The 17,353-nt window shown below is 46.1% G+C and overlaps 1 protein-coding gene across 5 annotated transcripts in view; it reads right to left on the reverse strand.

Moving 5' to 3' along the window:
* Positions 1–220: 220 nt before the first annotated feature.
* The window catches only part of LOC142566683 (transmembrane protein 163a-like), an 86,676-nt gene continuing 69,543 nt past the window's right edge, over positions 221–17,353 (reverse strand). For all 5 annotated transcript variants that reach the window (XM_075677516.1, XM_075677541.1, XM_075677525.1 and 2 more), the window contains 7 exons: positions 11,022–11,159; positions 8,978–9,021; positions 8,809–8,894; positions 7,258–7,354; positions 5,608–5,719; positions 4,346–4,487; positions 221–1,423 (listed from right to left, as the gene is read on the reverse strand). In XM_075677516.1, coding sequence (XP_075533631.1) covers positions 1,369–1,423; positions 4,346–4,487; positions 5,608–5,719; positions 7,258–7,354; positions 8,809–8,894; positions 8,978–9,021; positions 11,022–11,159 — 674 coding nt within the window. In that variant the 3' untranslated portion in view covers positions 221–1,368. The remainder of the gene's footprint in view (positions 1,424–4,345; positions 4,488–5,607; positions 5,720–7,257; positions 7,355–8,808; positions 8,895–8,977; positions 9,022–11,021; positions 11,160–17,353) is intronic.

Raw genomic sequence — 17,353 nt, forward strand, 5'->3', positions numbered from 1 at the left:
TCACCCACGTGCGACCAAAGCGTGTGGGCTTGGGCTAAAGCAATTAGACTAAGTAAAAGTCAAACTACAGACCAGCTTCTAGACCTTTGTGTGCTGTTCACTCTGAGACATGCTTACGAGATTTGGCAGACAAATTAAGAGCCTTCCGGTTCTCCAGATGCAGTGGTGAGTATCATGTTCCACTAATTTCGTGGTTAATAAACGACAACGGCCACTAGAATTCACCGAAAGCAAGGAAGGAGCTCAGATGATATCTTTATTGTGTTCACAGCTGACGTATTAATTCTTTTTAAAAAACGAACAAACGAGAAATAAATATTCTTGTAGCTTCTTCGGTCACGAGTGCATGAATTGCACTACATGTCAATGTTATAATGTAAATTTTTAAACATTTCTCACACGATGACAACTCGCACAGAATAAAACAATAAAAACTTGTTACGCATGCAATTACATCTCTTTTTCACTGATAGCCATGCTTGAACCAATAACTCAATGAAATCCTCGAAAGTGGTCATCTCGCGCTTTCGGCTCGGTCGGAACGCGTGCGTAGACTTCGAGCCGGTCCAGATCGCCTCGAAGCGCGTCACAGCAATGCGGCATGCGCAGCGTGTTCTGGACTCATATTGATCGTGTACTGCGGTCAGTGCTTACAAGCTGTATAATTCTAATTCACAGTTACCACCTCGTACTAGAATGCAATCGGCTGCAACGCACCCAAGCTTGGCAACTTCGTCGCTGCCACATAGCCGCGCGAGACGCTAATCACAAAAGCCAGCGTGACCAGCGGCTCTTGTGAGCTACGAAGTGCTGCCGAGGAGCGTGTGCGGTTCGTCAACCGACGCTGATCTTCGCCTTCACGAGCCACATATCATACAAAAAAAGCAAGACACCGTTCGGGTGCAGAGGAAATGCGCTCACGATCAGGACTCTCGCTGATGCTCAATCAACCACTGAACCAAAGAATACTGCAGACGTACCACAAACTCTGCCTCTAAAAGGATCCTCGCGCGAGAAACCATGTGTCTCGTACCGCGGCGACCTCGAATACAATGCGCACATCTTCATAGTCACAGGCCGAGCATGTAAACCACGCCGTGCGCTTCCTTCAGCTTAAATAATGGAGGCCATGCCGCACCACTGTGGCAACAGTGCGGTGCAATGGTCTACATGAAAGCGTCGCCGTCTGTCCAGCAGAGAACGTGCAGAGTCCTCTGGCGCCGTGTAGCCCGCCGAGGACTCCAGGAGAAAGGCGGGACTTGCACACAGCCTCCGCACCGTTTCACAGAGCGTGGGAGGAGAGGAGGGTGGAAGACGAGCGATTGTCGCACTTCCAAGCAGAAATACCCTGTCCGAGGCCACCGTCTTTCACTGAAGTGTCATGTGGCCATGGCGTCCTATCGACCAGTTTTCAAACAGAACCCTGAAACAGGACGAGCGAGAGGTTAGGGGGCGTGCCTCAACAACATTTTGCGTTTGCGCCGAGACAGGAAACCAGCTAGTGACAGTAGTCTATTTGCAGTCGTATGGAAGCTTTCAGATTAGTCATTGTTTGCCTGTTACGCTCAGCACAGATAAATTAAGCAGAGACGCCTCATACTTCTTTATGCCACAGGGCCATGTATGATGCGTATATGACATGCATGTCAAGCAAACAAATAAATAAATAAACGGGTGAGTTGGTTGGCCGAAAGTTATATTGCAAGCCAAATTTCACTCGAACTTCCAGTGAAAGTAAGAAATTAGCCCTCAACGCACCGTTGTTTTTTTTCATATAACGTTAAAAATAGTGTCCGACGATTACGATACTTCGCAATGCGAAATTTGAGTGCAGCTGTATGCATGTTTACATTTCGCGATATATTGAGGCCGCTCCTCTGAGTAATATTAGTATACTTCTATTGGTTTATTTTCTTTTGTTCAGAGCCCCATTCCTTCACTGCCAGCAAACTCTAGATAATTTCGACTTAGTAACTCGCATGCATATTAACTTGACGTACAAGTTCTGCCACTTTATTCATCAAAGATAAGAAGAGATATTTGAAGTAAATTCAGGAATGAAATTGCCTGAATTTACTTTATATCTCCTTTTCAAGATGTCATAAATTATCGGAAAAACAAAAGCTTTCGGCGATTTTGCTTGATTTGATGCCCTGTGCCAGAGTTGCGACACTTAAATGAGAATAACTAGGTTCCAGAGAGCGTGATGTCACCGTCACCGGCAACGTTTTAGTGTCATAACCCAAACAGTGAGACAGAGGAGGAGGGGAAGGGAAGCCTCTCCACGAATAATCCTGGAGAGGTTTGCCCGATGGCATGCCTGGGATGCTACCCTAGATCGGTATGATGAAGCAGGAAATTATGTACACAATCTACATAACACGCACGTGACGTACATAAAACACGCCCCAACACTCAGCAAACGAAATTATTGAGAGCGGTGTCTCTAAGGAATGTTAAAAGTGCCTTCGTTGCGCGAGATGCTTTGGCAGAGTTAATCTTTGATTAATGTTCAGTGCGGACATTAGGGTTGTTCCATCCGATGTAAAGAGGCTGCAAGCGCAGATTAAGCGGTCTATGTCATAGCGTATGTTTCACGCACGGCACAGTGGCGATCTTAACCGTTTAATTTTGAATAGGAAGCAGCGCCTGTTGCGTTTCGCCTGCGACACGTGGTTTTGCCGGCGCGACTGCGGCAGGGCGGCAGACATTTTGGCCCGATCGTCGTCGCCGCAACACTCATCGCCAGGTGTTTCCAGGCGCGACTGCGGCGATGCGACCGCCTAGGGATCATCCTCGCATTCCAGTCATTGTGCCCGAAACAGGCGATGCCAAAGCAGGGATCTCATTCCAGTCATTGTGCCCGAAACAGGCGATGCCAAAGCAGGGATCTCATTCCAGTCATTGTGCCCGAAACAGGCGATGCCAAAGCAGGGACCATCCTCTCATTACAGTCATTGTGCCCGACCGGCAGCGCTACAACAGGGTGCTACGAGATCGTGCTCGACAGGGTGCTACGAGATCGTGCTCGTCATGGTGCTACGGCATCGCTACGACAGTGTGCGTCACCATTAGCCCATTGTACATTCACGTGCTCGTCTTTTGAGGGGTTCCTTCTTGCCCTCAACTGCGAGAGTATAAAAACAGCTGCCCCCGGACGCAAAAAAGAGGGCTCCGATTTCTTCTGTTGAGTGAAGTGCTCTCCCGTCTCTCTACTTCGGTCAAACCTGACCGCCAACTCTTTGCGATGTTAAAATAAACAAGTTGTTTCGTTGTTACCAGTCGACTCATGCTTTGCCGGGACCTTCGGATGCTTCCAGTTGTACCCCAGGCCGCCAGGCCAACGCTACCCTTGGGGCTTGCGACCCAGGTACAACCACGGGCGTCAGCGCCGAGTTCCCAACAGATCGTACCAGCAGTCAGATCCCAAACACGCCCGGCACATGTGCGTTGGCTGCTAGCCAACTGCCCAGGCTGCTGGCGGTCTGATCGGTGCTATCAAAGTATCAGCACCAACTACTTATGTAGGACTGAGGTCATGGGAGCTCACAGAAGCAAAGGCAAGCCTCGGTGTTTTTTACCATGTGGGAGTTGAGGCTGCACGATTTTTCGAGATTCGCTAAGGCACGAGGTGCGTTACTATAGTCGTAAATAGGCAAGTTATTTAGATTACATAAGTTACAGCGTTCCCCAGCATTACCTTTTTCATTCTTTTCGGGTGCCCGATACGTCAGAAATTCCGCTCGGGATCCCTAACGTATTGTTATTGTTTATTATGGCAATGGCAGAGTGCAATAATGGCTCCCGCCGCCGCAGGAACATTATCACCTTGCGCATAGGCCTGTGAACTTCTTGCCGGCAGCGACGTTGGGCGTAACGCGGATATTAATTTTTTGCATGGAAACAAGGAGCTCAGCCAACTAGAGGATTACATGAGGGTGGCGAGCGCCAGCGCTTGTGCAACTTGTCAAAACTGAAGTGGTCAATTTGTCAAACGCAGTCGTACAACCTGTCAAACGAGTGTTAGCCTGCTGCATGCCTCGCGCATCGAAGTGCCCAGGATGTCAGGAGAGTATGTCCTTCAAAATCTAGGACTTTGGGCGCTGTTTTATGGTGGCCCCGTGCGTCGGTCTTCAATGCTTTACTGCTTACTTGACCAGCTTTTACGTTCGCTACCTATTACACAGTTGAAATGTAGCGTCCTGGCGGCGATAATTCGGACAGACCTTGAAAAATTACTGCAGGTATAACAACCCCTTCTCTCCTTACTCAACCGCATGGTGGCTGCCACTTCAGCAAAGTGTAATGCACAGTTCCGCTAAACGAAAGCAAGTCGGATCCTTACTTGGCCCCAACGAGTAGCATGATGAGCGCTGCAACGGTGCTAAGCACGGCGTCCATGTACCAGACTTCGGGGTTGGAGTCGTAGACCAGGTCGCTCACTATTACGGCCACGGCGCAGAAACTGCTTATTAAGGAGTTTATCCCTGAAGAAAAGAGGAAAAGGTAACCGTCAACTGGAAGGTGAAATGACAATCACATGAATGAGCTCGCCAGTAAGCGAATTAGAGTCCTAGTTTGAACGAGCTAGTAAGGCAACATTAAGATTACATTCGCAAGAGATGCACTGTTGCCCAAGTTTTTTCCGGCGGATGCAGGTGCGTGAGCCACTACACTGGCCAACACACGCAGGCATACATCGCGGGTTAGTGAAGCTTCGACATTCCCGAGTGTAGTCTAAACTTGCCCTTATTAACGTAGCCTGGGGTTGAGAAGATAGGCTCTGCGTCAGCGTTGTCACCTGTCGAAGTCCACTGCTCGAGGATAATCCTAACGTCTCTGCGTGAAGCCGAATTGATCAAAGTATTTCCATCACAGCGAATTCAAAGTTGAATGTATGTGTTCACTGAGCACGAGTTTATAAATGGCTTCGAAGTGAGTTCGCAAATCAGCGCATAGGAATAACCAGCTGAGCATCAGTATCAAGCCAGCATCCCTGAACGTCAGCGAATAAGGTGGCGTCCCCGATAGCAATATTATGAAATGTGGCGAAATTGTGTGAAGTTATTCGAAATCGGACGACGCATCTAAAAGTTCACTTGGCAATGACTCTCGATTGGGTCGTTATTGCAGCCGCGCGAAATAAGTGCTGCACAAAGCACAGCCGTACATGTCTTTGTATTTCGAAGAGCTTCTAGTCGTGCATATTTAAATCTAATTTGAATCTAAAGCAAGCAAACGGCGATATATTGCGTATTCGGGTACTATTTCGTATAGTGAATCCCAGACATTCAGCCACCGTGCATTTAATCAATCCTCAAAAAGCTCCTTCGTTATCGAAATTGTCTTGCACTCACCGGGAGCATCCAGAGGATTTCTTTGCCCTATTTATAATTGCAAACTGCGGCGCAACTAATATTCGGTGATTTTCTTCAGAGGAAGAAGCAGCAATGATTGGGACAAAAGGTACGGGAAAGGAAGCGGGGAGGGAAGTGGGAGAGTAAATCTGGACCAACCATATACTGAAAGAGTCTAAATACCATTATTTTTTTCATAATATGAAAACTCTCTCTGCAAAGGTTTTCTTTTTAAAGCACTTTGACTCACCATCAAGAACTAAGGACAAGCTTCCTAGTCGCTTAGCCAGGATTAATTTGATAACCGCCAAGAGAAAGCAGGCTGCTGCGCCAACTCCGGCAAGGATAATGAGGACGGGTATCTGGAACCATAAAAGAAAGGTAAAATATTCAGCCACAGGCACGTGGTTACGTTAAGCAAACTAGTTCAATTTCACAGAGGCAAGATGAATCGCTGCAGCCGTAATACCCTGCGTACATGTAAACTAGTTCCACTGTATAACCGTTAGTGCCGAGACCGGCCTAGTGACAAGCGCTTCTTTTTTCCATTGCTATCTGTCCGAGTTGTACTATGTGCACGACTCATTATGTCCACTGGCTCGTGCGTTTACCATTTAATAGTTCTTAATAAAAATAATAAATAAGGAAGTTTAATAGAAGTTATCTGCCTTACAGAAAGTAATCGTGACGTTATTCCAGAAAATGCAGGAATTTTAACATAAAGCAGCGCAAATCTCCTTAATGGACAGATAACGTGTTTTCTAATGAACTACAAGGAATCTAGCTTGGCAATGAAACAATACAAAGTTGGTAGCTTAGAAAGCGGTGTAACCACTTTTCAGAATACCTATACAGGGTCTTCAAACTGAAAATAACAGTAAATTTAATCAAAACGCTATTCTGGCTACGCAAAGTGTTTTGACAGGTGGTTTACGAACATTGGTGGACAACGTTCGAGACGAATTAGTCACCGAACACGCAGAACAAACAAAAGCTTCATCATTTTATTTTTTGCTATCGTGATTGTGGTATATGTTCTTATTTGGTACTTTAAGATAATCTTGTTCGGTACTTTAAGGTAGTCGTATCTGAAAACAACTTCACTTTGATTCAAGTGGAACGCTTCTGTGCCAAGATATTCATCATAAAACTTGAGAGCCATTCAGTTCATTTCGCATTCAGTTGCATGGCATAACTCCTTCAAAACGTCTGAAGCGTCTGGGGAAACTAAAGCTTTTTTTCATTATTTCTCCAGAGTAAATATCTCAAGAAAGTTCCGGTGGTTTTTTTTTTGCTTATTTCTTTATCTGTGGATTGTGGAGGCAGCTTATACAAGGCCTGTGCAAACCGCATTGGAAATCGCCAATTGCATAAATTATCACCAGCTTTCATTTCTGACGCTTCCGTGAGTACTTCGGCACGCGCTCGAATAACAGTGGAAACAGATGATATTGGGTGCGCCTTAACTACATTATTTGGTACGTTGCGAAACGGTCCGTGTCAGCCAGAAGTGTCATTTCGCGTGATTTAAAACCCAGACAAATTGCCTTGACCACAATTACAGGCATGCCACATACGCATGTCCTTGTTAACACGCTTGCTAAAACAGCCGGCTGACAATGAAGACACAAATCGCTTGTTTACGCGCGCTTCCTCCTATTTTCCCGCCGGAAGTTTGCGGTTAAGATCATTCAGTTCCGGGTTCAACTGTTATTCTACGCATTCACTCAGGTAGGGCTCACGGCTCAGTTCGGACAGGCCCGATAAGGTTGATGAAACTGCAAGCGGAAATGTGCACTTTACGCTCTGCGAGACGTATCGATTCGCAGCAAGCTTCACGATTTATGGTCTTCCACGACCAACCTCAGGGAAGGTACAAAACTCAGCTCAGCCGTCTTACCCAAGTGGGACTCTCCCGCACGATTAGGTCGTCCATGGCTTTGCTGATAATGGCTATTGCGGAGAGTATAAAGAACAGTCCCAGAAGCATGCAGGCTCTAAGGAGAAAGCAAGGTACACGTTAAGCACCGAAACGGGGTAATACGAGTGTGACTGCCAGAGAACGCCTGACCAATTACGTTGAGCTGAGAGCGTAAGCGCTAGGGAGAAAGAAAAAAACACCGGCAGCGAAGCGCAGCAAGTGCTGCACATCGTTATCGACCAAAGCGTCGGAGAAGCACAACCAGAACAAAAGAGATACTGACACGGGAAGGAGCAAATATGCTGCCGGGGCTGAGATAGAACCGCGTTGCCCACATATTCACGAGTCAGAATATATATCTATGTTAGATGGATATCTAGCATAGATAGATAGATAACATAGATATCTATGTTAGTTAATACGGACTACGTGTACTGTGTGATGTAACATTCGGCTAAGGTTGGTGTAGTGCACCCATTCATTTCATGTGCCTGAAGGTACTTTTTATTGAAACAACGGGTTCATGTTAAATTATGGCGTTCCACGTGCCAAAACCACGATCTGAACCTCGGCCGCACACAAGTGAGAACTACTTACTGTTATCGTGCGTGTGTAACAATGTCAACGCGTGTTCTTGCTTCTGGGCACCCTAAATTTCTAGTTTGCTTACATTGCACTTACTATAATTGCCTACAAAAATCTACTGCCGTTTGATATCCATGCTAAACTGGTACAGCGCAACATGGAAAGGAAGAAACCAGCCGTGCCTGCCAGAAGTACTCAAAAGGCACCGATCACAACTTACGTGGGAGATTATTGAAGCTGATATCATAGCAAGGGGTGGCAGCACTTGTGTTAGCGCGCTATCTTTGTGCCTGTCTTTCCAGGAAATAAGATTTCTCGAGCAGTTTAACCATGCGTGATAGAATTGCGCGTACTGTGACGTTTTGTGAAGTGTTGTTACGACATTGCTTGATGCTTTCTTGTGGTTATGTATTTCGTGCAACCTGCCAATAAAACCAGTTGGAAGTCAGCGCTCTGTTTCTTCTGGCCGGCTAGGGTTGTTTCTTCCTTTACATGTTGCGCAGTACCAGTTTTAGAATGCAATATGAATTCGCCCTATCATCAACCCCATTGATACACTCGTGCTTGCTTGCTTCCCTATACTTAACATAGATGTGATCAAACTCCTTAAGAGGCACTGATGGGCTATAGCTGGTTATTCATGATTTGAAAGAAGCGCACCTAAAACCAAGGACACACGCACCAAATGAGACACGAAGTGCTCTGTACGTTTCGTATTCTGTGTGTATGTCCGAGTTTTTAAGTGCGCCGGTTTAACTCAATTAAACTTCTGTTGCCTCGACAGCAACGATGCCAGACCAAAAGTACTTGTAAGCATATTAAAACAAAACGCTGCAATTACAAATTGGCCTTCCATGTATTTGTTTTGCACATCGCAAGAAAATACTAAATAAACTGAACGCCGTGCTCGACAACGTAAACGGCATGCTCGACGTGCGTACTTACACACGTTCTCTTGCGAACGAGTAGTGTGGTGTTAAGTACTGCCATATCACAATTATCGAAGACAGCATGTCCAGAAGGCACTCGGCCTGGAAGAAGAATAACCTTGTCAAACATGGATCACAAGCTCACATGTTGCGGTGTCTAAGAGAATAAACAAAGGCAATCTTACCGCGAATGCATATATTGAAGCACTGTTCCTCTGGAACGCAAACACTGAAACAAAAATGTAGTGTTATGCAATTTCGAATTCACCTCCCGACCAATAGATTTGCAGCGCCACTTAATGTGCGATTATGTACAATTGGAGACAGCACTGAAAGAAACCCACGTGCACTTTCGCCCGAAGCTGCTTACCGGGATACGATTTCACTGGTCCCATGACTTGTTTTTGTAATATATAATATATTGCCCTTTGTTTTGGTCTCCCTCTCTTAGTCTGTGTACGCTTTTCTTTATCTTGCTGTCTCCTTTCACCCCTTTTCCACGCAGAGTAGCAAATTGGATATACATCTTCCAGTTAACCTGCCTGCCTCTCGCATCTCATTTATCTTTCTCTCTACATCAAAAGCGCCACTGTTAGCGTGAGTGTAGGCTTGGTGAGCCAGAAAAAACGCAAAAGAGGAAAGACGGGTTCCCGCACCAACTAGCCATGACGTCACGAGTTTTCACGTCATATCCTCGGGATAGTTAGTTCTTCTATGGATGAATATGGACTACATTACATTATAGAAGAGCCAAATAACGAACTTCGCGACTTCTGAGAACTTTTACCGGGCTTCAACTACCATAAGACAATAAAATGCTTTGAAATCTGACGTCACTTCGGCGTCCCGGCGCGGGGTTTCCAGGGCGAAATTAAATTTTAAAAATTAACCTTGACCATTCTTCCTCCTAGTAATTAACCTGTTACCATGAACTCAAAGGAAACAGTCTTTCATTGAACATTTCATCAGTCTAGACTGATGCTTCTTTTAGTGTCGCTTTAATAAGGAACACGTGTGCAGATATTCACGCAACACTTGCTATAAACGCGCAGTGAAACACCATCGCATTGTATCTCGGTGCATTCAGTAGCAACATTTAGGCATCAACCAATCGCATTTTATTCGTCACCCTCAAGAGGCAATTCGTCGTCAGGGTTGTTATATGCTTGCTCCACTCCTAGGCATTATGAATTAAATTGAACCTGGAACATACCAGAGGGGTGCGACAGCGAGATATGCGACACATTCTACGACATACACCAAGGGGACCTAATTATGGGTATTATTTAAGCATCCAAAACCCATTAAAAAGCATAGCGTATTTTCCGCTTTACACATACGAGTTGTCTCGTTCGAACAGCGATAGCTCGAAGAAAACATGGCAGAAAGGCACAAGTCCATGATTCTTTCTACTGTATTCGTGTTCGTCGGTGTTGTCCATGTGTGCGCTTTTCTTATTCAATAGTGAATCATGGATTCACCCAACCATCCACCTTAGTAAGTCGAAGTTAGATTAGAACCATATGCAGTGGTTATATGGCTCGACTCGATGGTATTGTGACAATAGGTATAGTACTTGCCCTTTTTTTCTTTTATGGAAAATGCACCTCAGTAGTGGTAAGACATGCATGAACGGGTATCTTCTGCGTCTTACTGACGCAATTTATTGTAAACTTTCGTATACCTTTTTTTTTTCACTTCAATGTTGCAAACAAAACCGTAAAATAGTACGTAGTCTCTGCATAGAAGCCATAAATTAAAGTTATTCTGGCGAAGACAGATTTTCTTGTACCCTTCATTTGCTTTTTCAATACTGCCGTTCTAATATTAACAAAAACTTACGGTTCATTGGCATATATAAAACAGTAGCGGCATTTCATTTTTTCTCGTCTGTGTGTGAAAAATGTTTCATTTGAGTAGCGAGACTGGACCCCAAAAGCAGTCAGAGTCGGAGAAGGCAATTACGAGAATTCTAAGCGAATCCTTAAGTAAATCGGAAACAAAACTAGAACAAACCCTGGTGCAATACACTCTGACGATCAGAAAACAGGCTGGCATCCAAACTTATTCGAAGTATGTGTGACGTTGACTGAACAGGACACACCTGCAGTCGCAGTTAACTCAAAGAACTCATCAGCGCTCACTGAAGCGATTAAAAAGAAACAACAAAGACGTTCTTAAGCCTTCAACATAAATGACCACACATAAAACGGGGTTTCCATCACTCACCGAACCCCGTGCCCCCGACGACAATGTTGAAGACGACAGATACGATACTCAGCGTGAGTACACATTTCCGGTTGAGGTCACCACCTTCGTAAGGACTGTTATCCAAGAGCTGGGAATCGAGCTTTAGCGGTGTTGTCTCTGCAGAAAGAACAAAACAGAAGCAATGTCTGAATAAAGAAATACGAGTAGACTGAGCTCCTGTCTCTGCTAGAAGGCCAACATGCATCGCTGCGAGTATATAGGCGTAATTTTGAGAAGTTCGCCACTGAGGCTGCGTAACGGTTGAGCAATCACCAGAAGCACTAGGGATCACTGCTTTTTCTTGGTACGTCTTTAGCATTTTTTCTGCGCCACCGGTACTCGATTTTAAGCTTAACGAGTCACTTAATAATGTGCCACAGCGCGTACAATTGCGGCGCAGTGTGACTGCGCACATTATGCGTCGTTGTTAGCACATATGTTCGTTACAAAACATTTTGTTGCCTATCCGCTAGCATCAGGAGTTGCAGTAATCCTTAACCTTATCACTAGGTTTTACCTGTTTGTAGTTTTGCAACTTCAAAATTGAATTGTGGGAAATTATGTTCTAAAAACCCTGATGATTATGAGGCACGCCGTAGTGGGGGACTCGATTAATTTTTACCACCTGCGTTTCTTTAATGTGCACCTAAATCTAAGTACGCGAGCGTTCTTGCATTCCGCCTTGTTGGATTTCCGAGGTTGGAAGTTTTCTCCGGGACGCCCGGTAGTTCCCTCTGTCCGGTCGGTGTCCGAAAACCTCCAACGCTCTCCGTCCAGAGCTGATGTTGCGTGCTTAAGAGCGCTGACGCTTGGCGAAAAAACAATCAACTTGGTCTATTTTCGCATTTTTGTCGGCATTAGGACCAGAAGAAAAATAAATATGAGAAGAAACATGAGGCGACGGCAAAACGTGCGCTAGCTTGAAAAGTCTCTGGAATTGCTTTTTCACGCCTCCGCGCTGCGGCTTTCCATGCAGTTATTTTCCCTCTGTCGCTCGACGAGGTAATTCAATCTTCATTGCTCGGCCAGTAAGAATTGCAGTACAGTCCGTAAAATCCCACCCATATTGTCACACATCCGCGCCGGACTCTGCCTCTGGTGTCCAACCTTCGACCGAGCCTCGATGCAATCGAGAGGCAATTTCAAGGGAAACCGAGCTAGATACTGTTCTATGGAAATTGTCATCGTTGGCTCTCCGTAGCTTTGACTCTCAGCACCGTTTCCAAAGAATGCGGCGGTTGTGGTCACCCAGGAAGGGAGGTGCTTTGACTGCCTGTCAATAGTCTGCGCCGGGTCCCGACATTGTACAGGCGGGCGATGATGCTTCGAGTGAAGCACACAAAGACGGATATGGCTTTTGACCTAATGCAATTTGGGGCCAAAAAACTTGTCGAGCAGACGAAGACGCGATGCATAATCACTTGTCAATTCTATTGAGGTGACTGGTTTCGTCGCCAGCTCTTTGGCCTCGAGAAACGATGAAGGGCGGATGACCTTCCATAGATGCACGCTCGCCAGTGAAGTATCCTTTGTCCAGAAGCACCACCAGGCATAACAGTAAGCAGCACCAGGCGCTCGGCTGGCCGTATCTAGGGACTCATTCACACCGGCGACTGGCAGTGGTCGCGCGACCAAGTTGGTCGCAAAGAAACCAGTCGTAAATGGTCGCAAACGGTCGCTTTTTTCGAAAAGCGACCATTTTGGGCCAGTCGCTCTCTGCGCGATTTTTCAGTCGCGCGACCATGGTCCCAAAACTGATAAACCAATCAGCGGCGCACCGGAAGTGATCTTTCATACGTCTACATCCGGCCTCCTCCCGCGTCGCGGCAAATTACGCGTAGATTCCGAGAGTTCTCGCTGAGAACGATAATCTCCGGGATTGCGACTTGCGGGTCGCGCTCAGCATGGCTTGCCGGTGTGAACATCAGTCGCCTTCGGTCGCTTTTTGAGTCGCAAATGGCCGCGCGACCTCCTCTCCAAGTCGCCGGTGTGAATGAGCCCTAACAGCCTCCATCAAAGTGCAGCAGTCGCGACCGGGAAACGAAATAGCAGCGTCATGCTTATAGCGACCATAGCCGCTATGCCATGCACCGCGGCGGGCCGCGAGTTCGGAGCTGTAAGTATCATATTACAATTTTGTAATTAAAGCAAGCCAGTGACCCAAACATGTACATGTAATAACGGTGTTGAGACTACAATTTTTCCAAGACACCCATTGTCAAAGCATGGAGTTAAATACATTTATTGTTCATATACTATTATTCCCAAAAGCGTGGTTTCATTCACAAAAGCATCGCAGGGACATTCGAGCCTCTCGAAGCAATATTAACTGATGCCAGACGAGATCTATGTGGTGTGACAGCCATATCTGACATAGAAACCAACCTTTCTAACAGCCTATATGACCACCTGTAACTGACTTAGTGATGAACGCTTGCCTGTGTAACAGTGAAAACTGAACTTCTTTCTTGGTTCTCCTTATACTCATTTCCCCCTTCCATAGTGCAGGGTAGCTATACCAGGCTCCTCCCTACCTTTCCCTTATGACCTCTCTCTCTCTCTTTCTCTCTCTCTCTCTCTCTCTCTCTCTCTCTCTCTCTCTCTCTCTCTCTCTCTCGCTCTCTCTCTCGCTCGCTCTCTCTCTCTCTCTCTCTCAATCACGAGTACTTCATGTCAGTTGACGCTGGAGTTTGAAGCCATGAAGAGCGAAAAAAATTGCGCGACTGAAAGATGAGCGGCTATTCACCACTTCTCTCACAACCAGCCTACGAAAAATTTAGACGACACTGACCCTGATCGACTTCAGAGCCACCTCCAGTGAAGAGCTCAGGCAGGGTAGATGCCGACTACACCTTTTCAAGGTTCGGACATCCCGGCTATATATAGAGAGAGAAAGCAAGGACAGGAAAGGCAGGGAGGTCAACCAGAAGAGCACCCGGTTTGCTACCCTACACTAGGGGTGGGTGAAAGGGAAATAGAAAGAGGAAAAAGGGAGAGAGTAGGAACTGAATGCGTGTAAGAGGGACACTATACACAGGGACACTATAAACGGTCTCTTAAGCAGGTGTACTTGAATTATTGCACTAGCGCACGAATTGCTTTCGTGCCAGTGACGGATGTGGCCACGGTCCGAGTATCTGACTCGGTGAACGGTCTTGAGTCCAGTCAGTGCAAAGTCGCCCGCAGAGAGAGGCGTTGTACATCATAGTGAGAGGAGCTACACAATAGGTGCTCGATGGTTTCCTCGCACCCACAGGAATCACCCATCGGGCTCTCGGCCATTCCCAAACGATAGGAGTATGCGTTCGTGAACGCCACTCCCAGCCACAAACGGCACAGCTAGGTTGTTTCGCAGCGGGAAAGGCTAGATGGCAGTTGTAGCCGTATAGCGTGGGGTCCAGTTTACGTAATCGACAATTGAAGGCACTTGAAATCCAGAGATCTTGTGACTTTTTGCGTGCAAGTAGGCGAAGTTCCCTGGCAGCGTCCGACCTCGCCAAAGGTGTTGGACGCGTCTGGGTATCTTCGTGGGCAGACCGGGCAGCCTTGCCAGCTAGGTTGTTGCCGACGATGCCACAGTGAGCAGGAATCCATTGAAATATGATGTTGTGCCCTCTTTCCAGAGCATGGTGGTGCAGTTCCCTGATGTCACATATCTGCTCGTAAGTTCTGCGGTGTAATGCAGACTTGATACTGTGAAGAGCTGCCTTAGAATTAAAAGTTATAACAGACGGTACCAGACGCATTCTGAAAGCGATCAGTTCGTTTATTGAAGGTTCAAATATAATTTTGTTGTTTTCCCTTAAATATTCGATATCCTACGCTAAATTGACTTGCCAAAACCTGTGGATATGACAGTAATGAATTATAAACAGAAATATAATTAGAATACAGCTCTGAAGTGGTCAGACGCTCGATGTAAACACGAGCGCGGACGAGGAAGCGCTACTAACAACTGATTTATTACAAAAGAACTCAGGGGCAGTAAATCGTACACACAGACGCCCGTGCGTAGAGAACTACGCGCAGTACATGAAAGATGGGCAAATCAAAAAACAAAAAGCTCGTAGACAAAATTATGACCGACATGAGAGCGTGAGTATCGATTTTCCCTATTTGCACAGATGCAGTTTTTCCACAGTACAGTTCACCCTAGCTAGCGCCCCACGTAAATAGTACCACGCGTGCGAAAATTCACAGCTAGTGCAAGCAATCAAAAATAAACGCCCAATTAACGCCATTGCTTGTGCTACCCGAGTGTTTTATAAAATACCAATCAGAAACAGTAGGTATAGGCTTGTTTCGAGGCTAGGCTCCATGTCGGCATTTCATTGTATCTGAAGAATGCAAAAGTGGCCTGCATAGGGCGTGGGAAGTATCTAAAATCCATGGCCTTTCGCAGCTTGCCGTTGGCGCAGGATAGTGCTGCACCGCGCGGAGGACGCCTATACTTGCCCAACTAAGCAATCCCTGTCTTCATCTATAACCGCAGCTCACGCAATACGAGTAAAGCAGGTTGCACCATCGCTTGGCTGTCAGAACGACGAGTCTATTTGTGGTCAGTCAAGCGCTCCGACAGCGTTCATCGGCGAAGCTTGCCTGGCGCTACATGGCGCCGATTTCTGAGGATAGCCATGGACTCGATGAAACGAAAGCTACCGAAGTGCTCACTGCGTCGTCCTCGATGCTGACGTCATATCGCGATAAGAGGGCCAGGAGAATAATATCACCAAGAACGCTACTAGCAATGCTGTCTCCACTATAACCAAGGCTGATAACAGCGGCAAAAAAAAAAAAGCGCAGCGGGCTGAAAGCGCAGCGTGACGAACAATAGGAAAACACTGAACACATCCTCTCGCAGTGCCTACGTAATCACGAAGAAAAAGCAAACGACAAATTAATCATACTGAAGAGAAACGGTCTGTCACTGCACGAAAAGTTCACGGTCAAATTGAAGCGGCATTGAGATTGCGCGTTAAGCAGGATACATTGTGTACGGTAGGCTATGATGGGACGTGTGTGTTATTCCTTCAGTCCCTTTTTTTTCTTGCTTTATTGTCTTTCGCATTTATTTCTTTTGTTTCTTTTTTACTGTGTATTATTCGCATTTATTTTTCGCCGGGATTTCATTTTGGTGGTTGTGGAGTAGCCGGCCCTTCGCCCGCCTACTTTCCCGGGGTCATAATTTAATGCACAACAACAATGTGTGTGTGACCAACACTTATTCTCTTGCATCTTTAAGTGTGAAAATGAACTCAAATCCTAGACACAAACACGCCCAACCATTAGCAGAGTCCTTTGATACTTTCATCAAAGGACTATGCTATTGGCATAAAGAATTTTTAGAACATCCTAATAATTTGGAAGTACTTATTGCGGTAGAAATTACGGCTAGGCCTAGTATTTATTGCAATAACATTTACTGTGAACATCGTGACTGCAGAATGAAATCATGGTAGTAAATAAGAACATAGGAAACAATACGACCATCGTAAGCAGAGTTCGTATTTTCAAGGCAGCTTTTACGCTGAAGCGGTTCTTCACAGTCGCGAGCCAACCGTGATGGCGAACATAGGATAGTAAAAGGGGCCGCTTAATGGAAAGCATTCTTGCCAATGGAAGAGGCTGCGGAACCGGTACACTTTAAAGTCGGTAATGCTTTCCCTATCTCCATTTGTTCTGCCATATCGTTCGCCTCATCGCCTCTGCCGTCAGTCGCGCGGCGACAATTTTCCTACACCACGGCCGTCACGTGATCGCGTGAGTGCAGTCACGTGGGTGAGGACGCCTTCCCACGCCTGAATGAGCCTTCGCGACAGTTCCAGAGTGCACGCATGCGTGCTCGTGTACGCATGGGTGGGGGACGGACGTCTCATAACACTGGATTTAAAGCCCAATCTAGAAACAATATCCGTGCAATCATTATTGATATGCTGCGCCACATTCAAATTGAGCACTAAGGAATTGTGTCTCATGCTACGTACATGTTGGCTCTTTTAAATTCCTACGTTAACTTTTAACGCCGTTAGGATACATCACAGGTGCTAATCCCCAATATGCGCAACCCCCGTTCTCACTGCCTGAAATTAAAAACGCCGTTACAGCTAGCACGGCAATCAGCAGAGAAAGTACGTAACATTTTTCACCGTTTCGTTGTTATTTATTTATTTATTTTTTATTTTAGCACTCTCGCACTGCAGCGGTCTCAATATAGTCTCGCCTCAGCAATACTTCGGCGTCTGGAACGCATTCCCCCTTAAATGCTTTGGACAAATTACAAGGCTGTCATGATAAATATCTGCTTAGCGCTG

Source organism: Dermacentor variabilis, chromosome 1, assembly GCF_050947875.1.
Source record: "Dermacentor variabilis isolate Ectoservices chromosome 1, ASM5094787v1, whole genome shotgun sequence".
Taxonomy (NCBI): Eukaryota; Metazoa; Arthropoda; class Arachnida; order Ixodida; family Ixodidae; genus Dermacentor; species Dermacentor variabilis.